This window comes from Cylas formicarius, unplaced genomic scaffold, assembly GCF_029955315.1.
Source record: "Cylas formicarius isolate icCylForm1 unplaced genomic scaffold, icCylForm1.1 PGA_scaffold_10__41_contigs__length_53128322, whole genome shotgun sequence".
Classification (NCBI taxonomy): domain Eukaryota; kingdom Metazoa; phylum Arthropoda; class Insecta; order Coleoptera; family Brentidae; genus Cylas; species Cylas formicarius.
In genome coordinates, this window is record NW_026844214.1 from 45,430,670 (window position 1) to 45,455,485 (window position 24,816).

Sequence of the window (24,816 nt, forward strand, 5' to 3'; positions counted from 1 at the left end):
TCCGTTTTGGAATTCTTTAACTTTTTTAATAATAATAATAAAACATTTTAATTTTTCTAAAATACCCCATTTTTAGATCACCCACCCCACATATTTGATATTGAAAGATGGCGTATAATGGAATATGGAAAGGAATTTGATTTAAATACTACAGGGTGTAGAAATATAGTTCGATCATTTTAAATAGAAAAATCTACGTTTTCTTAAATGGCACACCATATATATATATTATTATTGTTTCTCAAAGATCTTACAAAATCCTACAACTTATATTAACTATGTTATATACCTATTTTTAATACTTTGCGATTAATTTTAGCTTTTCTAATATTTACCCTTATTTCACTATTGCTATAAAATTGGTTGGCCATGACAAAATGACAATGTGAAATTTTTACCAAAATTGAGTCAACAAATTCATATAATTTATTGTGGTGTCAGTAAATAAAAAAAAAGTATGGATTTTCCTAAAGCGGAATTAATTGATATGATCTATATACTGGGTGAGGAGGAAATATATTTTGTTGGCGGTACAATGCGAAGTACCCTAATAGACGTATACTAACTAGAGAGTATTTAATGGAACGATTTCATGCTAGTGGTAGTGTTGAATATTAAAAACGGAACGTAATAATTGAAATATTTTCTTCAAGTTCCAGATAATCGCCAGATATTGCAAAAACTATTAGGTTTTATTAATTATTATTAATAAAGAATTTCAAGAAGTTTAAAAGAAATTCAAAACAAAATTTAAGAAGAGGGTTTTTCATTTAAAAAATGAATGCTTTATTCGTCACGCTTTTTTGGGACGCTCCGTATAATTTAAACAATGTTTGCAGGTTTTTTATTTACCATTCCCTCGCAACTTCTGACACCAATGAGATAATAATATTTATTCTATAGTTGAATCATCCTGTACAGTGTGTCCACCGAGGGAGTACCCAAGAAGTCAAGAAGTTGTCTAGCACTAACTAGCACTGAGTTTTCGACATATTTGCGAATTGCTTCCCAACATTCCCATACTATCTAATTCTAGTCTATCAACGTTCACGACTAATACGACATATCATATGTGTGAAATGCAAAACCAAAAAAAGTGACGTTTATAAATTTTACTAATTCGGAAGAAGGTAAACTCCACGCAATTTGCATATTTTCCTGCTTCCGGTTGCCTGACTCATACGGGAGTGACTTATGTGCTCGGACTAAAGATCTGTCAATGCATAATTGATCTCGACTGGACATCGAAGACCATAAACGGCACGATATAGGTTCGGAACAAATGTAGAAACGAGTCGCGTCTGAAGTTGGTACGATATCAATCTAACGATGTCGGGTGTTTGTGGGATCAACTTATTAATAATAATAATTAAGAATTGATACTTCAAAGTATCAGTAATTATTAATTTTGATGGGCTATCTATATAGGTAGGTGCGCTTTCATCGATTGGAATTATTATTAAATACCACTCCTAGAACATGTTGCTCATAATGGTACCGTTATGGTTTACCCTTATAATTGTTAACGTAAAAAATGTCGAGTTCACAAAAGAATTTCCTCTACGTCATAGCTTATGCAGTAATAATATTCCCAGATCTTCCTCAATAATAGTTGAATCTGATGAATCTGCGATTTGATTTTTTGCAGAATCAGAATACCCGAAGGTAGAACTAGATAGACCCACCACTGCATTCTCGCAATGAATATGGCGGGGGTGGTAACCCCCCTGCGTTTCGAAGGGCTGAGACAGCCTCATGTCAAAAAGATGTCGGGAAATATAAGAAAGAGCGAAGTAAGAGAAGTGGCGACGGCTACCACCCATCGAGATATAGAACCGGATGATCCGAATCTCTTAGAGGAGCACGACAACTTTTATCAAACTACCAAGAGCCTGCTGGTCCTGTTTCAGATCATGGGGGTGATGCCTATCGAACGACTGAAGGGCAACACCATTTTTAGGTTCGTTTTTCGTGTTAATTTTAGTATTAATTAACGAACGCGTTTATAGGTGGCGTTCGCCGACGACTATCTGGGCGTATTGCATATACTCGATCGAAACGATTTTCGTTAGTATCGTTTTCAAAGAACGTTTGATCCTCATTCTTCAACCTGGTAAAAGGTTCGACGAATATATTTACGGGGTAATATTTCTGAGTATCTTGATTCCTCATTTCCTGTTGCCGGTAGGTGCTTGGACCAATGGACACGAAGTAGCCAAGTTCAAGAACATGTGGACACGCTTTCAGGTATTGCTCATGATATTTGTTTAATTTCTCACCTTTGAACCACTGCTCTATGAATGTAATAACAGGTAGAGAGAGGCAACTCTTTAATTTCAGCTCAAATATTACCGTGTCACTGGAACGCGAGTGGTATTTAAAAACCTCACCCTGATCACTTATTCTTTGTGCATCTTCTCCTGGGTAGTAGCGGTAATAGTGATGCTGGCGCAATACTACCTCCAACCGGACATGCTGTTGTGGCACACCTTTGGCTACTATCACATACTGGCCATGCTTAACTGCCTGTGCTCGTTGTGGTTTATAAACTGCACTGCCAAAGGGAGGGCGGCTGGGTGGCTAGCCGAGAACCTCCACAATGCTTTGCAATCTAGAGATTCGGCCAACAGGCTGGCTGAATATAGAGATCTCTGGGTTGATCTATCCCATATGATGCAACAACTGGGTAAGAGATTTAGGACATTATTAGTTCGGTGAAGGAAACGGAAAGAGCTTTTTACAAAACTTCTGGATTCCTTCTGCGTCGGTTTTTGGTTAGTCGAAATTGCTGACGTTTCGCCATTCATCCTGTTGGCTTCTGCAGAGCTTGACTGAAACTGGCTCGTATTTTACTCTGTACCTGCTTATTCTTTTATTAGGGGGGGGGGGGCGTTAATCAGGGGTATAAACACATCCGAGATGGTTATACCCCTCATTAGCCCCCCCCCCCCTTAAATAATATATACGCAGCTGCGGAGTAAAATACGAGCCAGTTTCAGTCAAACTCTGAAGAAGCCAACAGGTTGATTGACGAAACGTCAGCAATTTCGACTAAGCAAAAACCAACGCAGAAGGAATCCAGAAGTTTTGTAAAAAGCATTACAGTAGCCTGTGGAAATTTCTTTGAGAAACGGAAAGAGTTAAAGAGACACAGTTGAGGGATATTCAAACTTTTCTTTGATGATTTTTCGATTTTGTGCAACTCTGTTATTCTGAATGTCTGTGCTGTCCTTTTCTTCGTCTGTACATGACACTCACAGTTATTTACATACATCCATTTTCTTGATAGTTATATTGTCGTTAAGTTCCAAATCTCCAAATTTTGCTCTGACGCTCATGTATTTGGTTTTTATCAATGTTCATCTTAAGCCAACATTTGGTTATTACTCAATGTCTTCTTTACTTTGTCTTATCACTACTTGATCATCAGCGAAATGTAAGGTGAACAGAGTTGGATTATCGATGTGATACACTATTGACCTACATTTATTTTTTTCAGGTTTTTAGCGCACGCTGTGTGTATATTTTAAGCAATGTAGGTGAGATTGAATAGGTTTGTCGTAGTCATTTATCGACTCTGATTCTTTTGGCTCCTCCGATGCTGTACAGTTGTTATATAGCTCTTGAACCGCTCTTATAAGAGTATATGTGTTTTAGGGCCTTCCATAATTTTCCGACAGGTATTGTGTAGAAGATCTTAGACAGATTTACCAAAAGTAGATGACCCTTCTTTCCATGGACGAATTCCCTCTCAATTATTTGTTTAATACAGAAGGTATTATCTGTCCAGGATCTTACGCTTACAAACCTACTCTTCTTCAATTAGGTCTCTTATAACACCATAAAACAGACTGAATGTGCTGACAGTCCATTCAGTCCATTAATTTGGTACCCCCGACTACTTAAGCACATTATAAATAGTTTTGCTACTGTGTGCTGTAGTTTAAGTGATCCTTGATTAAGTGGTTCCGCATCTATTCCGCCAGGAATTGGGTATGTTTAATTGTTTGACTTTATTCTGGATAAGTTCCGGTGTTATTAAGACGAGGTTGAACCTGATGGTCGGGGTTACCGGGGTAGAAAATAGAAAATATAGAAAATAAATTTCTGATAAAAAAAAGTTACACCTTTTTAAGTTAAGTATTTTCATATAAGCACAAAAGCTACATGTTGCACTAAATTCTACTTATTTCTACCACCATCGTCTGAACATTCAAAAGGTAATTTTTGCCCAATTTTTCAATATCTCCTGATTCCTTCGATACCTTAAGAATATTTTGAATTTTAGGCAAAGCTTACAGTGGCATGTACGCGCTGTACTGTTTGTTGGTACTACTCACGACCATCGTGGCAACGTATGGGACGGTGACCGAGGTTCTCGATCACGGTCTCTCGTTTAAGGAGGGCGGTCTGTTCCTCATCGCGTTTTACTGCATCACGTTGCTATTCATCATCTGCAACGAGGCTCATTCGGCGTCCAAAAAGATGGGCCTCGAATTCAGGTAATAATTTGCGCCGATGGATATTATTGACGGTCGAAATTGTACGAACCAAGTCGATTTATTGAACGCGACGGACAAACAAGAGAATAATGTACACAGTATTCCGTAATTTGCATTATATAATTTAATGGAGCATACCCTGATGCGATATGATTTACTTCTTTTATGCTGATAGAGGAAAGAAACAATATTTTAATGTTTTAATTGATATAATTAGTGAATTAGAGATATTGAGAAAACCTTTTTTTTCATACTGATAGGAAAAGAAGTGGAAGTGGAAAGAAATGGGGAAAAAATATTTGGTCTAAAAAAATTGGAATTGTCTTTAAAAATATATTTGTTTGATCATGGCTAAACAAAAATTTATTTGGAATTTTGTAAAAATGAATTTAAATTATTTATACTGCATTTGTTTGTATAAATTAAATATTAATTCAGACAAATATTTACCACCTCTTTGATGGATGGTCAGTCAATAAATGCTTATTTGATTGAAATAAATATGTTTTTTGAAATCTCTCAAGTATTATTGAATTGCAATATATGTTCATTGATTTTAACGAATTGTTTGTTTCTTAAGAAAATACAATTTGTTTGATTCAATACAATAATGTATAAACTAGATCAAATATTTCTGATAAATGCTATAGTGATACTATACTGATTAATTGAATGACACACATTTAGTTTAATGTCGATTTTTCTTATTTGGACCGAATTTTTTTTGTTTTATAAGATAAATAAATGAGGTGGTTGGTTTTTACTTAAAAGCTTCAGTATCTTATAGTTTCCATTTAAAACAAAGTACACTAGATTAATTTGTAATATCTTATGGAATAAGGAATGTATTCATTTAATGAAATACTAGGAAATGCTCATTATTATATTTATGTATTTATTAATAAGCTGAAACATTACCAAAATTTCTCAAAACAATAGAATATTAGTATATAGGTAGATTTTGAAGGACATTTTCTTTTGGTCAGGTGCTCATCCATGCTAGGATGCCTCTAAAATTCAAAATGATGTTTTCAACTATAAAACTATAACACTATATGATGCCACAAGTGAAATGCTACTAAATGCAAATGTAATTTATTTTGGAAATAAATAATAATTATTATAATAGTTACTCAGCGACAGCTATCGACACCTTGTTTAAGGCGAATTCTCTCATCAATTGTTTTGATAATAATATTACTCCGTTACTCTAAAATAAACTTGTTTTTATAGGTTATTATAATTCTGCTCTTAAATAAAAGTTTCCGTGCTTTACACTTAAATTTGATCAATTTTATATTAATTATTTTTATTTATTTAATTTTATTTATTTCTAAGCTCGAAATAATAAAACTTAGCATTATTTTTAATACCTAACAGATTTAAATAAATAAGCAACCATTTCAATGAAATACTATTGATTTATCTCAGTAGAGCGATCAAGTAGGTAGAGCTGACGAGCTTCGATTTAGATTTAGACGCCGTGGAAGACGTATTATTTTGCTCAAAAACTCACATTTAAGGCGTACTTTTTAGAAGACTTACGAGACTACTAATTCATAATACATTTAAATGACTACATATTTCTTTAAAAACATTTTCATTTTTTTAATAATTGTTATCAAAAAAACTTAGGACACTGGCAATAACCACGCCGCTAACAAAAGGTAGAATTCCGGGTTGGCTTAAAGTAGTTAAGTTAATGGGGTATCCTTCCTCGATATATGATAACAGCATTTACGATATTTCATTTGCATTTAACTCCTTCTATTTGCTTTTAATAAATGAATTTAAATAAAAGAAGCAACTGTTTTGTGTAATGAACGTAAATAAATAATTATTTGCCATAAACAAAAATATGAAAAAATCACACAAATGATTGCAAACATTCAAACACATACATTTTGTTTAATAGAAGCAAGAATTAGTTTGTTGAAACAAATTTGATTCAAATGAAATAAAAAAGTTCCAAATAAATATTTATTAGGGCGATTTTTCGATTTTTTTTTTAACAGCTTGAATCCGAAATATTTTGTAGTATCTAAAAAAAGACAAATATTAAAATTAAATTGGATACAAAAATTCAAACTAATACACGGAGTATTTCAGAGAACGTCTTCTGCGAGTAAATCTGTCTGCTATAGACTCCAAAACTGTGCAGGAGATTCACATGTTTTTGACGGCCATTGAAAAAAATCCTCCGATCATGAACCTGAACGGATATGCGAATATTAATAGGAAACTAATTAGTTCGGTAAGTATTTTGTAGCCCGCACGCAAAGAATATGTCAATTTTTTTATGCATGTTGTTGTTTAAATCCATGTGTACCGTAACTCGTTTTAAAGTTATAATTCCTTGGAATTTCTCTGGAATTCCATTAGGTATTTCCGTGGGTATTTTTTTGTTTTCCTTCTTCTTCTTCAATTTTCCTCTTCTATTACTTTGAGAAAACAACTGAATAAAATTTGGAAATCCACATTTTTTACTGTTTCACGGCGTACCTCCCTATTAATAAATCCTGGATTGTTGTGGATTTTGTGACACAAGGCTACTTTTTTATGAAAGCTAACAAAAACAGAAAAAGCTATCTTGGATTTTTACGTATTTAGACACTATTTGTAACTCGCAAAGTAAGTACTTTAAGAGGTTTTTGTGCTATCGAATTACGTACTCAGTTTTCCATAGAAACTCAAATTTTTATATACAGTATGTTCCACTTAAGAACTGTACGCCGTTGTCAAAATCTTTGTTTGAAAAATGCACCAAAACCTTGTTTTGCTTTACTGAGACTGTTTAACAAAGGAGGGAGAAGAGAGAAGTGCTATTGAGGATTTAAAAAAAAAGAAATAATTTTCTTCGAAGGAGGAGTTAGAACCCAACTAACCAAAAATATACCAATTTTTAAAATGTTTCAATACAGGGCGTTTAAAATGTTACTAAAACCTTATGTTTCTTATTACATCAACCTGAAGTCATGGCTAACTGGGACTAATTTTTATCTCAAATATCGAGAAGCGCTAGTAACGATTTCCTTAAGAATAATAGAGAAGCGAATATTCGACTGTTAAATTCACTCGTTAATTTATATTTTCATTTTGTTTACATTATACCTTTCGAATACTAAGATATATTAATGCTGTTGTTTTAAGATGATGGTAAAAAGTAAATATCCCTTAAAAAGTCTTTTTTACCATTATTTTTGAAATTTGTATAATTAAAATTCGTAAGACCTTAAAATCGTTATTTACAAGGTTTACGACATTTATTTTTTAAACCATTAAAAACTTTTGTCATTTGTCTAGTTACTTTTAGGTAGTCCTGAATACGAACCTGTTGTCATTTTCAATTTGAAAAAATATCTAATACTACTTTCTTTCCTCTCCAAAAAACTGTATAAAGAAATCTCAAAGCCCTTCTCGATATTTGACATCAAAAATTAGTCCCAATACATAACGTTCTAATGCGTTTTTGAAATGTCTATCCAACAAAAAAAAAGTTATCAAAATCAAACCAAAGATTTTACAACATATACAGACTTAACCGCGGCGCAAACGATATTTCAAACATCCTGTATTGAATAAAACATGATAAAAAAACATTATTTTTGACTTTTTCCTGGATAAAATTGCCGGAGGATCCTAAAAAAAATATTTCAGCTACGGAATTAAGGATAACGACTATATTGCGTTTGATTTTTTTGTATCTCTCCCCAAATTTGCTGTTGAATTATTCCTATAGTTAATTACATAAACCACAGGTGTAAAAAATATTAGCACCAGTACACAAAATTCAAAAGAGTAAAGTTATGGTTTGTTAAAATCGACTCGTAAGTAGTCAAAGCGCACGATGAAAGGATAAGGAAGAATTCGATGTAAATTACGTGGCAACACGACAAACCCAGAACCGACATTGTATCACTCAACGCGCATCAACTACCGTGTTATACGCTGTTCGCCGGTACTTTTAAAGATACGCCCTTTAAAAGGCGAAAGCCGCAATTTGCATACTTTCCGTCGACAGTTCCGTCCGCGTTTGCGAGGATAACGTCGGAAAACGTGTCGACGCATGAATCCCGAAGAGAATGGGAAACGAAGAAAACGAAAGCGGGCATTTAATGCAGTCAGGAAGCGACGAGACATTTTTTAACCCGCGCCGTGCGGAATCAGCAGGCCGTGGACGCTTCGTCATAACACGGTAGCACGCACGGCCACCTAGGTTGTTGAAGTACAGGGTGTGTGCACTTTTGGACGATATTTTTTTTTTACTTGAGAATTTCAAATGTCATGTTTTATTGCAGAGTCGCGGAATTCGCGCAAAATAAAATGTAACTTTTTTTGAATATAAACAAGCTAAAAATATATTTTTTTAGAAAATACGTACATAAACTTCAACAATAATAACAATAATAGTAAATAGCCAATATTAAGAATAAAACAGAAACAGTATAAAATACAGGGTGAGCCCACGATGGAGTAAAGATCATTACCTCATTGGTTTCAAAATTTATGAGAAAATGGTAAATTCAAAAGTGGTAAAGATTGCTAGTATTCGCAATTTAAAATTATTTGAAAGTGAACACGGTGTTCTGCAATTTTTTTACTAATGCCTAAAATATGGCTAAACCTAATTGTTTTTTCAATATTTTAATTTTTCTAAAAAAATCCTAGTTCTCACCCTTGCAAAACATTACGATAGCGCCATTATTTTTGAAGGATATGGGATATTTGCGTTATTCGAATATGATCATTTTAGATTGAAAATTCTCCATTTTCTTAAATCTTAAAGATCTTATATAAGCCTACAACCTGTATTAAGTATACCATATACCTGTTTCTGCCCCAAACTGCCCCATGTGTCGGGACACGTGGAGGATATTCTTAGGATATCCGTTAGCACATATACTAATTACATACTGTAAAATACATCCCAGGGATATCCTTCTGAATGGATAGCTTTCGGATTTACTGCACACGACATACGAAGATATCCACTAAATAGATGGCCTGAGTATATTCGCTTGCGCCATAATGGGAACATTAAAATAGAAATAAGGAAAAAAAGTGAAAAAAATATCAGCTAGTTTTGTTCAAAACAGTTCTCTTGAACTTAATTCATCAACTTCTGTTTGTGAACAAAAGGTAAACTTCTGCCAATTTTTTGTCTAAAATAATGTTTTCTGACGAAGTTACTTTTCGCAGTGATGGCGCATAACATCCACTATTTTTCAACAGTGAATCGATTCTGGGTACGAGAAGTGCAAAATCAGAACCATTGGTCACTTAATGAGTGGTGTGGACTTTGAACTTATTGGATCTTTTTTTTTTCGAACCACTTAAGGGGCCTAGAATTTGATAACAGCAAATATGGTTTCGGCAAGATGGAGCCCCGCCGAATTACCGTGGAGAAGTTCGAGAATTTTTCAATAATCATTACCGACAGAAAAAGATCTGTTGAGGTGGATCGATCATGTGACTTAACACCACTGGGTTTATTTTTGTGGGGCTGTGTTAAAGATCGAGTTTGTGCGAATCCCCCTACAACCCCAGAAGACATGGAAAATAGGAACATAAGAAGAAGACTAAATATGTGGATCTAAGTAGAAGTACATATTTTTGAACAATTATTACGCCATAAAAATAATTAGAAATAAGACGAGTTAATTTATGGTGTGTAACCAATTTACTGGATAAAGGAGATTTTGGATGAAAATGAGTATGTTAACATTGTTCAGAATGTCACTTTACCATTTGCAGAGGATCATAAGCCCTTAAAATGGAAATATTAACAGGTTAAGAGTCCAAAACATATTTCTAGAAAAGCGAAATTGTTATTTTGTGATAATGACGTAAATTACCACTTTCGTGGCCTTGCCAATCACCACACCTCAATCTAATTGAGAATCTTTGGACTTGCAAAATGCAGTTCGTAAGCATCAAACAAAAAATAAGCAATAACCTTGGGAAATAACGAAAGCAGAATGAAAATATCAACAGAATTTTCCTAAGGCTTATAAACTCTTTGCCCAGAAGATGCAACGAAGTTCATAAAACCATTGGTGTATGTTTTTAAAAGGTTCTATTTTTTAAGGCCCGATTTTTTTTATAGCTTTTAATTATTTATTTCTTAAATATTTTAATAATGGTGATTTTAGGTTATATTTATTATTGATTTAAATGCGATAGTAAATTTTTCGTCGCCACAAACTTGAAATGCTTCTATTTCTTTGACCACCTATATATCCTATTACTGAGTTAATTTTTGGGAGTTTTTCTTTTTTCGCGATTATTTTTTATGTAAAAAAATTAAATAAATGCTTATTTTATTTTAAGTTGGCTAACCTGGTGCAATTCGTTGTTATGGCATGAATGTGAAACAACTAGCAACAGAAATTTTAATTGTCTAATATGGTATTTTCCAGCACTACATTTCCCAAACGGTCAAAACCCAATACTAGTATACTACGCTCTACTATACGATGTACGAGATAATCTGTTTTACACCTCGTAACAAGAAATAAAATCTTAACATATTTTGGCCATATACTACTTTACTACGTTTATTGAAATTTAAATTTATATATCACTTGACATTTGGAATACCAAAACTGACTGGCACTTGCATATAAAAGTAGAGATAGGTCCAAACTATTTTAAAAAATTTGTGAACAACAAGATTTTTATATATCGAGACAAAGTGCAAAATCACCAAAATACAAATTTTTAGTCTCTTTAAAAATCGTCTACATATTGCATTTCTCACACTTACAACGATATTAACTTTTTTTAAATTATAAAAAAAAACGAATTTAGAAATCTTAACGACATAAAGAGATAACACGAGAAAAGCGAAATATAGGACACCCTGTAGCGCGCCGACCCTAATTAAAATCGTTGTTCCATTAATGTCTGTCAATTATAGGGATAGGTTAGTGATCGGCTGCAATTTTAACGCCGGTGCAAAATGTATGAGTCTGGCATGGTTCGATGACCGGTGGTCAGCCGGGAAAATGAGTGAATTTTTCTCTTTCAGACAGTGACGTCGGCAGCCACTTACCTAGTGATGCTGATGCAGTTCCGTCTGACGCTGATGAGAAATGCCGCGATAGCAGCTAGAAAAGCTACTGCAGCCGTCGCGCTGACGTCAATGAATGCTACTAATTCTACCACCGCATAAAATGGACTTTTTTTACCTCCAATATCATCAAATTGCTAGCAACAATTACTTCTTTATGCAGATAAGCACATTATATCCGCAAGTCAATTTTTCAAAGAACCTTGCACGGGCTACTGTACTACTATTTACATCTAGATCTCCTGCGTCAGGTTCTGTTTCCTTCTTCAAAGCTTAACTGAAACTGACTCGCATTCTACTCTGTACCTCTTTATATACTGTTTGATGTAACAACCTGAGTCGCGGTTAAGCTTGTTTGGTTGCTTATAGGGTTCTATGGATTCTCGGATTTTTCTTTAGTGGAACAATTGTGTACAAAAAGTTTTAGTTTTATCGTATAAAATTTGTCCGCTTACGGCTCTTTCATGTTCCTTTACCCTAGTTAATATTTTTCGTCTCGTGTGAATGTTGTCTTTGGCAGACCAAAGATATTGAAAGATTTGTAGAAAAGTTACATTTCTTAAGAACTTTTGATGTGTGGTCATTGATGTTTTGAATGTAAGGAAGTGTAACAGTGGAACAGAGGCAAGTATGGGGTTGTTTTCGGACTCATTGCCTTTGGAACGCTGTGGTGAAGTGTATTTTGTGATAGAACGCATAATATCTCGAATGTTGAAATTATTAAAGAGAAGAGCAGATGGAAATCGATTTCATTTTGGGTTCAGCGACTTGGATTGAGATAGTTTTACTGTAAACAATGCATTGAGATATCGGTCTATGTAAGTAACTTTTCCGTAAACATGGTTCAATATCAGGTCTGATTTTCTATTAATGAGAATGTCTAAAGTCTTTTTCTTCAATTGCCGTATCCTCCCAGAATATTGGCGATCAGTCGCGTGATCTTCACTTTATCCGCAGCAGATCTAGTTGGTGCTTACTCCATACCACTCACAAAGATTTTTGAGCCAAAACGTTCTTCGGCGAGCAGGACAACGTTTTCCCTCTATTTCTCCTTGCATGATTATATGGAGCAATTTATATTTTTTATTTCTCATTACGTTGCGCAAAATACTCCAGCTTACTTGTTCTACCCTATTTTTAATTTCTTAAGTTGAGTCCCAGTTTTCATTAACCTAGCACCCTAAATACTTGTATGGTTGTAGTCTCTCCACTATTTCTCCATTTACGCTGATATCTGTTAAGTTATTAGTTGTTTTTATATTTGCTGATGCCTATCCATTTGGTTTTATTTATATTTAAGCGTAAACTCATTTGTTGCTGTTGCTAGTAAGACCATGTCGTCAGCGTATCTTAAATTGTTGATGACGATTCCATTAGCAATTACACCCTCTATTCTTTCTTCGATGGCTTCCCTGAAGATGTTTTCTGCATATAAATTAAACAAAAGGGGGAAAGCACGCAGTTGAACCCCTCACTTCTTCAGATGTAAGGCTGTTAACTCTTATGTCAGCTGTCTAGTTCCGCTCTAAGCTGGCTATTATTCGAATGTCCCGCCGTCTAGGCCTATATTGTTGACTACAACTATTAATTTATCATGCTCATGCTTAACAGTGACAAATGTCTTTTTGTAATCTACGAAGCAAGCAACTGGATGCTAAACAGCGCCTCTCTAGTACCGAAACCACTTTTAAAACCAAACTGAGACATACCAATGTTTTCTTCGCGTTTTATGTATATTCTGGAGTGAATGATTTTCAAGAACAACTTCAATACCGATCGTTCTATAATCTTTGCAATACCTGCAGTTAGCAGTTCCAGCAATTGGCAGAGCAACGAAAGTTGACCTGAGCCGATCTTTAGGAATTATTCAGGTTTTGTATATGCAATTTGGCAAACTTAACAACAGCGTGAAACCGCTAGCTTCCTCCAACGTTTTTAAAACCTCTATTTGAATTTTGTCTGGTCCTGGTGCCTTTCCATTTTTTACATTTGATAGAGCATGTATGAGTTCTACCTTAGAGATATCCGTCCCGTCTTCGCGAGTAATATTATGTGAGGTACTACTATTGTCTCCAAAGACATTTTAGAAAGATTCTTATTAGTCTCTAATTCGACGGTAAGTTAGTGTGTATAGAGTATAAATTGCGAACAGTATATAAACAGGTGCAGAGTACAATGCGAGCCAGTTTTAGTTAAGCTCTGCAGAAGCCAACAGCGCCAGCAAGTTCGACTCATCAACATCCGACGCAGAAGGAATCCAGAAGATCTGTAGAAATCTTTCTCAAAATTCACAAATGCTTGAGAAAAACGTTTATTCAAAGTAAATTCCCTCCAACATAACAGAACAAACTTACACAGCCTAGCTAGTGTCTAGTGATATAGTAGAACATTTTAATTAAATACGAGATAATATGATATATAGCATTTTTTAATCTGTAATTAATAAGCACCGCATCAATAGGTAATGGTTTTGTCCAAGTCAAACCCGTTGCTTAGTATCGAGTTTCAAAACTAACCAAATGTAATATGAAACAACCTTGTCGCCTTCTACCGCTATTGGTGTGGTAGAGGACAAGATTATTTCCTACCTCTTCAGATTCTACACTATTTGGCGAGATGGACAACTACTGAGTGTTGGGATGGACGATCCCCACAGTTCCAGGTCACAGAATGTCCGCTGCGAATTCAATTCAAATATTGGTCATTAATCAACCCGAAGCAAATTAAAACAGTGTAACTTGACAATAGAATCGGCACTGGTCGGCTCCCAAAGAACGTGAAATCAATTACATTCATACCGAGTGTATTAATTGCCGGTGGTACATTATAATGCAAGCCCATTAGCCGCAGGTGCCGCAAAAGCAAGACCCGCGCTTTTTTAGTATGGTAATTCGAGAGTGCCGTTAAATGTGGGTAACCCAATGGGCACGTAATGTGGCGCCGACTTATTGGTGGGATGTGCAAACATTTCATACGACATTCGTTTAGAAAACACGCCGGTGGCCATAAGATACGGTACCACGTTATACATGAAGAGTCGGAAGCAACATACAGGGTGTTAATGAATGCGACGTTGATATACATGTACATTGTCATTAGCAATTTAATTAGTTTAGCTCTCAGGTTTTTTGAATGGTTTATTTAATCAATATTTGAAATTTCCAAATATCCCGTACATTTTCCTCACTAGCCTCCTGAAATCATTTTCTCCAGGTGGGAGGCAATCTTAAAACGTCATGTCGCAAAAAAACTCTTGCTACCAAATTGCCAAAATATATTAGTATCTAATTCTATAAGGTATTATTATAAATATTGAAAATACCAACCCCATTGTCCAATTGTTACTTCCCTATTCACTCAAAATTTAATCTTTCGCATTGCAAAACTATTTAAAAATCTTTAACAATAAATTCTACTGTACATTTGTACAAGTTGAATGAAGTCTTAAATGATCATAATAACTCTGGCTGGGGTGCCGTGTTAACTTAGGTCCATTCAGATAGCATAGACTTGCTCGGTAAGCAATACATTTTTTTCTGCTGCCAAGGCGAAAATTGCTCTAAAGATCGATTTATCTGAGATAAACATTTCTCGGATCTAGTACAAGAATAAAATAATCGATATAAATAACTGCTTGGGCGGCATAAGCCTCCTAAAAGCGAAAGAATGCACTTCCCAGTAATTCAAAACAATGTTATTCAATAGGCAGTGGCGCAACGAGACGCGGGCCACAACTGAATTTTCATTAAAATTCATTGATGTTATAAACAAACTTTGAATGTTCTTCTAAAAAACGTACCTACACATTCAGATTTTAGAGTCAAATCTAACATATGCAAAAAAAGGAAATGCGCTCAATCAATCATCAAATCAAATTATGAATCAAGAAGAAAAACAATGTCTAATCCCGATAGAAATTTTGAAAAACGAACGATATTTAAGTGAAGTCTGAATTTATTTTTATTTTTATTTATTTAAATGGACAGAAATCATATCAAACATATTACGGGGGGTGAAAAACACATCCGTAAGCTGAAACTAGGAATATAATTGTCTACGCCAGGTGGCACTGTTTAGAAATTTTGTATAACGAATTTAGTCTAATCCATAGTCTCATGAAATTTTTTTGTTTATATTAAAATCTTGGAGTATCATCTATAAATTAATATTTAACAGCATTTTTTCTGTAACTCTTACTACTATTTTTTATTGCGCCCTATTTATTTTTTTTAATACCTGTATGTGTCAACGCAAAAAAGAATGTTGGGGATTTGAATCTGATCTATACTTATTGGCACACAGTATTACAAAAATAGTATCTACCCCGAAAATTATATTCCTTGAACTTTGTTGTGTTGCCCTTTAAGTATACCGATGTCCGTCTTGCTTTTTCTTAAAATGTCATTCCAAATTTTGTTTAAGTTCTATGGTAGTACATTACGCTACGTATTCTATGAACACGACCCCTTAGTCAATTAATGAATGATTTGGTTGATTCAGAGTATCTTAGAACAACTATGTCGAAACCAAGAGCTATCTGTTGTTCCGTTTTTTAATGTAATTCATAATATTAAATATTCCTACGTTTTTATGTGCAATCCGCCTTTTAATCGTCTCTGTATTCAATGTGTACTATCTATCTTGATGTGGTTGCTTACCTAGTCCTAGTCAGTTGCAGTGACAATAATGAAATTCATCTGATATTAACCTATGTCACAGTTTTATTGTACTAGTATAGAAAATCCATTTGAAGTGCCCGTTCATTGTTTAAAGGCACATTATCGTCAGAACTATTCAACTTTGTTTTTGTGATGAAATGTTCTCCCTTGATAAAACTGTTAGGGTCCATTCATATTAAAAGCTGAATGAATTGAGCTCCCTTTTCATACATAAGTTTTGGGCAATCCCGTGGTTATTGCGTTGCTCTATTTTTGTCGTTATAGCCGTTGTCATATATTTTTTTCATAGTCACTTTGTATTGTAAAGACATTATGATCATTTATAATAACTCTGACGTATATTATTTGTGTTATTACTTCATTTGCCGTGCCTTAGTTTATATTTATTGTTTTAAATGTTTAAAAATGGTTCTAAATTTATTTGCCGATGTGTAATAAAACTTAATTTACTAAGTTGGACACTTACCAATTGAAATTAAGTTTAAATTGAATTGAAAGGAAATATTAAAGTATAATATATGGGTTAAACTGTAATTTAAATTCAATTTAAATATAATTTATAATAAATAAATATAAGTATTTCTACTCTGAAGATTAACAGGTTTTACAGGAATTCATTTGGTCGATACACCCATCTGGAAATAGTTTTCCGCTCCACGGTATTAATTAATTAAACCCAATTTCTATTTGAAAACATCTACTTCAAACACGTTTAGAGCTAAGAATGTGTATTTTTATTCCCACTTAAAAATTATACTACATCCCCAAAAATCTCTTTATGTGGCAAGGTGAGCAGCAGTTTGATCATGTCGGCTACACAATTTATACGCACTTCTTTGGATATGATATGGACAATGGAAACAGAAAACTGGATGGAAATATGGGATGAATAGAAAATATTCCGCAAATCCAAAACCTTAAAAGCTACGCCACTCTCAATCGCAATCGATAACCTTTAACGTCCGAAAACGGCCGGGCGCTCCAGTTTCGTCTGCATAGGTCGTTTCATGAATGAAAATATACATTTACGTACCATTCGATAACTACATATTTTTATTTCTCAACGTAAACACCAACATCTAACGAATCTTGTGGGACGTCGGGTAATAGAATTCAGGTCGAATATCGAATTCGATTTAACGATTTCTCAACGCGCATATAGTCGCACCGAAGAAATATCGTTTCAGATAGCGCGCGTTTCATTTTTTTGTTTTATAGTCCAGTTCCATTTAATGTCCGTTGTTTTTTTTACAAAAGAAGCACGTGCGACGGGCTACGCGCAAATGTCGCAATAAAATCTAATCTTACTGGAGCCGTTGAGAATCGATTGTTATTTTACGATAACAATCAACACTACTTGTGGCACTGAGGCACCGCTGACAGAAAAAAATATAAAAAGCCAATAATTAAAGAATTAAAGAATTATTCAGATTTCTTGACTAATAAAACTTGACGAACATTTTTTTTATTAAATTTTATGCTTAATAACAAAACAAGCTATTACATTTTAACACCTCACCATTACGCTTGATTTGAGGAAAGTTGAGGAAAACAATGTTTTAAATGTCATTTCTAAACTAAACCCGAAGATATAATTTGGACATCGTATTCCCCCTTTTATGGAGGACGTGGAGAGTCTCTAACGAGGCCCATGGGGATTTTATTTAATTTGATGTTACATACACTCGTTGTAATGAACACTTGGTTTAAACTACCACCCAGAAAATTATATACGTGAAAATCTCCTATGGAGGAACCTGGAAAATGGTCAGAAACCAAAGAGATTTTACGCTGCGGTTTAAAAATAGCTGCCTATCTCTCAAAACATATCCAGGGGCTTACGTTGGATCAGATTACTGTCCCCTAGTTGGCGTATTTAAGGTGAAAATGAAGAAGGTCGAAACTAAAAAGACTCCAATCTATGACCTCCAAAGACTTAAAATCCCGGGAGCGACAATGCTCACCGAAAACATTCAACCAAACGAGAACAACAACGTAGACCTAGAACTCATTAAATTACCACGAGCAGTAGAAACAGTAAATTTTAGAAAGACTACACATTCCTCATGTCTTCCTAAACCCTACATTCAATTGTTTTTCTGTTTTCACCATCGTAATCAGTGGAAAAAATGTTAGTTAGTTTGCTAATTTAACCGATTTTGTATCTCTACTCATAACAAAATTTCCAATAACGAACACTTAATCTAGATCAGTCTATATTACATCTACATGTGTATTATTGTCTAAAGCTAAATTGACATTGAGTAAAACAAGTAAAATTTGTGACTGTAGGTCGTTTTGTTGTACATCCATGCTGCTCTTCGGCATCATATGATTTAATGTGCTTGATTAAGGAAACCAGTCGATATTCTTTTAAATAAACATGGCCCGCACTTTTGGGTATTAGGTAAATTTTTTATACTTTCCATGCATCCGGATAAGTCTGTGTGTGCAATCTTCTTCTTCTTCAAATGCCTATCCGTTCCGGATGTTGGCGATCGGCATGGCTATTTTTATTTTGTTGATGTCGATTCGGAAAAGTTCTGCTGATGTTCTAAGGCTTGCTAGCCAAGATATTCTCCTTCTACCCGGTGCTCTCTTACTGTTAATTTTGCCTTGGAGTATTGGTTGTAATAACCCATATCTATCTGGGTTCCTCATTATGTGAACTTTCCGGCATTTTACGGTATCCAACAGTTCTGTTTCTTTATTCATACGTCGCAATTCTTCTATGTTGGTAATTTTTTGTGTGCAAGATATTTTCAATATTCTCCTGTACAGCCATCGTTCGAATGCTTCCAGTCTCTTGGTGGTGAGTGTTCAAGTTTCTACGCTACACAAAAGGACCGAGAAGTCGTAGCAACGCATAGTCTGAGTTTCATGTGTTGTGAATTTTGAGCGGGCCTTCTCGATGCGACATCGCATTTCTTGAGAGTTGTCCCAGTTCTCGTTTATGGTTTTCTCCAAGTATGTGTATTGATTTACTCTTTGTATTCTACTTTCGTTGATGTATAAATTGTCTTCTGTGATACCTCTTTTACTTACTACAAGGAGTTTGGTTTTGTTTATATTCAGCTAGCCTCAGTCACCCATTAGTTTTTGTAGTCCAAACATTATAGTGTCATCTGCGTACATTATGTTATTTAGTTTAGCACCATTTATGGTTATTCCTTCTTGAATATTGCCAAGTGCCTCTCTAAAGATGTATTCTGAGTACACGTTAAACAAGGTAGGGGATAGAATACATCCCGACCTTACCTCAAGCAATATTTTTTTTGTTCTGTGTGTCCGCCATCAACTCTTAAAACTGATGTCTGGTTCCAAGACAAATTTTTAATTATGTTTAAATCTTTAGTATGTAGACCATTTTATCATATTGGACTCCGTCAAATGCTCTCTGATAGTCTATCAAGCAAGCAAACACATCATAGCTGACGTCCCTGCATCTCCGAAAAAGCACTTGAATACTAAATAGGACCTCTTTTATGCTAACTGCATTCATAAATCCAAACTGATTTGGTGCAATCTGTTATTCGCACAGTCTGTATATTCTTTAGTGTATTATCTTAAGAAATAACTTTAAGAGATGGCTCATTAAGCTTATTGTTCTAAAATCACCACAAGTTTTCGCACTTGCTTTTTTGGGGAGTGTGATGAATTCTGACTTCAACCAGACTGCTGCAATTTCCGCTGTTGAATAGAGGTTGTTAAATATTCTTGTCAACCATTTTGTTTTATCCTCATTCAGTAGTTTTATGAATTCAGTCTGTATTTGGTTCAAACCAGCTGCCATTCGTGACTTCATTTCCGAGATGGCGGCTCTCACCTCACCTCAAACAGAATTTCCGGCCATTCACCTTCAGCTGTCTGTTATATTTAGTACTCAGACGTTCGTAAATCACCAACGGAACAAAAAAATATCATATACAATATTAGAATAAAATGTAAAATAACCGACTTATCAGCACATTTCTCTTTTAGACTAGATGGTTAAGAGTGGTTGCGAAATAAAACTTCATTTTAGTTTTATTGTTTTATTTGAACCTAAAAACATGAAATTAAGAAAAAAATAAAAAAAACCTAATTAATTTCTGATTTACCATTAAAGTTATTCAAAAGCAGCATCTTGAACTTCAATACATTTTTGAGCAGCTCACAAGTAGAAACCAAGTGAGGTTATATCCGGTGACCTAGGCGGCCAAGGAATAAATTCATTTGTTGCAATCATTTATTGTGGTTTTATGGTTTTATGAGTTGGTGCTTCATCTTGTAGGGTATGGAGCCTACTTATGAATGAGGTCAAGCTCATCTAGAAAACCTTCCAGAATTTTAGTAATAATTCCAATGTACCGCGCAAATATCAGCGGGCAAAATTTGTGTTTTTTTTTTTAATTCTTTGGAGAGTGTTAAAGGAAAGCTTAGGGTCTTTGATTATGCCTCGAATACAAAGCCAATTTCGACGTCTTCGGTTTGCAAAAAAAGGTTTCATTACTTCTACAGATTCGATAAAGGCGCAGAAAAAATTGTTCATGAGGTGGAAAGCGCGGTGAATATAAGTTCATGTTCTCGTGCCCTTTAGTCAGAGTCTAAAAAGTCTAAAAAAAAAAAAAGGTTAAAAATTAGGTTATTTTCCATTTTAGGCTGATATTGTATATGACCTTTTTTGTTCTGTTGGTGATTTACGAATGTCAAAATACAACATATACAGGGTGTCCCATTTAAAAAGAGATTTATCTCATTTTTTCCTAAACTCTAATTGTTTTTCTGTTTTCACCATCGTAATCAGTGGAAAAAATGTTACTAGTTTGTTAATTTAACCGACATTCTATTTCTACTCAAGTTACCAATGATGAACTCTTAATTTAGATCGGCCGGCATACATGTCAAGTCATGATGTTCTCCTACAGATGCTAGTTTAGCTTCTCCGAGGGTCTTGTTGGTTTATGACCTATTGAACTAAAATTTAATAGACAAAAGCGTATCGATTTTGGGGTTTGTGATTCGAAAGTCTCATAGATTCAATAACCTAGATACCTTAAATATCTTATACAATTCTTATGTGAGTAGTATTTTAGATTATTGCTCAATTATATGGACTCCTTTCTATGCAATATATAAAAATGATATAGAAAAAATACAAAAAAAATCTGAGATATTACCATTTTAAAAAACACGGCATATATTATTTCGATATACCATATGTAATTCTTAATATTAAATTTTATATTAAAACACCTGAAACATGAAGCAAAATAGCTCATAAATTAATTTAGTGCAAAATAGACTGTCCTTATTCAGTATACCTACTTATTTTACACGAAATAACCTTACTTTTGAGCTCCAAAAAGTTAATTCAATTTTAGGGCAAAACAGTCTAGTATATAGAATGTCTAGTTTAATTAATATAGAATATATCAATCAAATTTTCTTTTTTTTTATTATACTAGGATTTTGATAAATTGGCACTGTAAATTGTTAACTAATTTAAAAGAGTGTAGTTTAAGCAAGTATTTATTGTTTGTAATGTTTTTTTATGATTGTAAGCAGTTTTTGGGCGCAAGCATTTTGATTACTTTAAAATAAATAGACTTTGTTGACATTTTTAACTCAAGCCATTCACGACGCATCTGCATCTTGGAGAAAACAAGAAATGAACGACTGGTTAACTACCAGAAATATTGAATTTGAAGTCACAACACGCCATTCAAAATGGACCTACCTTAAGCTACTAATCGATTAAGCCATTGAGGAAGTGACACCACCAAACTGGCGAAAAGCGCATGTCATTAAAGAAGAGGAAAAATGTGGGATCTTGACAACACAATCGATCAAACTGAATCCCTATTAATTATAATAAAAATTATTTTAATTTTTTTTTCTTTTTTCAAGTTTTCTGCCCGAGTGCCTTTGGAACACCATTTTCAGTATTGGTACCAATAGGCAAAACATATTAATCAACCCAAACCCGGATGCTACTACCTACACTCGGTAAAGGGAACAATTATGCAATGACATCAATGCCAAACAATGAAAATGACCTAAGTATTCGTCGAGTCACTCTGTAGTCACCTCGTATAATTATGGAGGTTTTATTACGCTACAATTTTCTGACTTTACTGACAAGTTAATGAATTACAGTTAAGCTGACGTTAACTTTTCTTAACTTCCACTAATTGTCGAAAGTAAATTTTTCGGAAAATAGGGCCGATTTGTTAAATTTAGTAATGAATGATACAACAAGTATTATTATTAGTATTCTAATATTTGAAATTTTTGTTGTATTTACCGCATTTCTAATAAACATATAATATATTAGGAATTTGAACACCACAAATTTTCCAATTAATATAAATATGATCAATTTAACGTATGACAACTAAGTAGAGTCACGTGACCTAGACAAAGGAGGCCATTTTTGAAGCAAACTTAATATCGAACTCACAATTTAAGAATGGTCGATAAAAATGTTATAATGATGCAAATTTACCGAAGGGACCGTATAAAGTTTTTTTTTTTTAAATCTACTTTATTGTTATTGAAAATTAATATTATACCGCATAAAATAAATATGAGCCAAAAAGTTCTCGTACACATTTAAAAAAAAAATGCATTACAAAAATTATGAAGTTTTGTTTCAAAAAAGTTCAAAAACGGCTTATCGCCATACAAATTGTTTATACTAATAACGATGCGGATAATTCGAAAATGTTCAAAACAATCAATAACCTTCTTGATAGCACGCTACTGAAAATATGCTGAATAAGATTGTTTGTTTTTAAGATTAACTACGCTGATACTGTTCAAAAGATATCTCCGCACTCCACAACGCTAGGAAAATATACCGAGACATTACATTAACAGAAATGTCAAAAGTTTCTGGATATTGCTTTATACGACGGTCCTTATCATGTCACGTTCTCTGCTTTGTGACCTTTTTGTAGATCGAATCTTAGTTCCTAAACATTTATTGCATCGAACAATTTTTCCCCTAGCAATTGGGATATCTCTCAATCGAGGATTTGTTTTTTGATATAGCTTATACCAAAAATTTAATAAGTTGGTGTGCAATCTTCTCAGTTGAGATAATTTGCAAGATTGTTTTTTTAACTCATCTCAAATAGTAAATAAACTGTAAAAAGATATAAAATTAATTAAGTTCAAAACCTCTATGAAAGTTGAAACAGGATAAAAACAAACTTATTTATGTAGGTTTTAAAAAATGAAGTGTCTGGAGATTTAGACTGAGACTTCGTAGACCAAAATCCGTTTCCGAATATCTCCTACAGTGTTGCAGATATGAATTTTCGATAATAGTCTACCATACTTCCTTACGCGTTTCGAGCGTCCAGCAGATAACAATCTAAAAACAATGTTCTCGCTTACCCAATTTTTGAGTTGTTTACACATTAGAAACCCTTTGCCATCGTCTTTATGGAAACACAAAATATAATAATGATATTTTAAAGTCCTCTACCATGCAGAGTTAAGAATAATTTTCCTGTTTTTGAATTTTTGAGAAGTTGGCAGGGCTGAACTTACTTTTTCGTCATGTGGACAATAAAATTTGATGAACAGGGGGACGCGTTTATGATATTGAACAAATCATTAAATACAAAAGTTGTTTGGGTTATTTTGGATTTTTCATTTATTATATATATTATCATATTATATATTATTATATTTTCATGTATATAGGGTGACTCGTTTCGCCGCCACTGTCAACTTTTCTATATTTTAAATGGAACACCCTGTATACTAATACTAATCATAGACCTTTGAAAGAGGAGTTGAACGGTGTGTGGGGTTTAAACGCAACGTTTCGGAATTAATGATGTTCATCTCCATTCAAGAAACCCGTTGCCATCGTCTTTATGAAAACAAAAAATATAATATTGATATTTTAACGTCGTCTGCTATGCTGCAGGGTTAAACATAATTTTCCTGTTTTTGAATTTTTGAGAAGTAGGCAGGGTTGAATTTACTTTCTCGTCATGTGGACGATAAAATTTTATGTACAGGGTGTCGCGTTTATGAGACACTACTTATCTCTACAAAAAATTAAATACAAAAGTTGCTTGGGTTATTTTGGATTTGTCATTTATTAACTTTCTTTAAATTTTAAATGGAACACCCTGTATACTAATACCAATCATAGCCCTTTGAATTAGGAGTTGAACGATGTGTAACAATATGGTGTTTAAACGCAACGTTTCATCTTCATTATTGCCCCAATATTTAAACTGATTTTTTTCAGGTATTTCAATACTGTTTCAAATTCGTTTCTCTTTTACTTGTTTTGAAAGACTTTAATTTTGTAGTACATTGTAGGCAACTTCGTCCAACATCAATTTCCTCATTTTTTTCAAACGCGAAACCTCGTATATTACGCTATTCCTGATGGACCACTGTTAAGCGAATTCAACGATATATATATGGGGGGTCTATAAATCAACGTTTCTTAATTATTGATCAGTATTAAGCCTATTTTCCAAATAAAATTGACTGAAGATATACCCTTAAAATATCTGCAGCGAAATTTGAAATATTAAAGAACATTTAAAAC

General features: G+C 33.9%; 2 protein-coding genes across 2 annotated transcripts in view; one reads left to right on the forward strand and one right to left on the reverse strand.

The window, feature by feature from the left end:
• The window catches only part of LOC132696212 (thrombospondin type-1 domain-containing protein 4), a 265,404-nt gene that overhangs the window by 185,215 nt on the left and 55,373 nt on the right, over nt 1-24,816 (reverse strand). The window lies entirely within an intron of this gene.
• On the forward strand, nt 1,701-11,758 carry LOC132708034 (gustatory and odorant receptor 22-like). Its single transcript, XM_060680133.1, has 6 exons — nt 1,701-1,960; nt 2,010-2,247; nt 2,341-2,686; nt 4,289-4,502; nt 6,612-6,756; nt 11,533-11,758. Exons 1-6 carry the CDS (start codon nt 1,701-1,703, stop codon nt 11,674-11,676), a joined length of 1,347 nt encoding a protein of 448 aa, XP_060536116.1. The 3' UTR covers nt 11,677-11,758.

Excerpts from the sequence above, each read along its gene's own strand:
- LOC132708034 (XM_060680133.1), top strand. The coding sequence starts at position 1,701 with ATGAATATGGCGGGGGTGGTAACCCCCCTGCGTTTCGAAGGGCTGAGA. Across the intron at positions 2,248-2,340 it reads ACATGTGGACACGCTTTCAG|CTCAAATATTACCGTGTCAC; the intron begins GTATTGCTCATG and ends CTTTAATTTCAG. Across the intron at positions 4,503-6,611 it reads AAGATGGGCCTCGAATTCAG|AGAACGTCTTCTGCGAGTAA; the intron begins GTAATAATTTGC and ends GGAGTATTTCAG.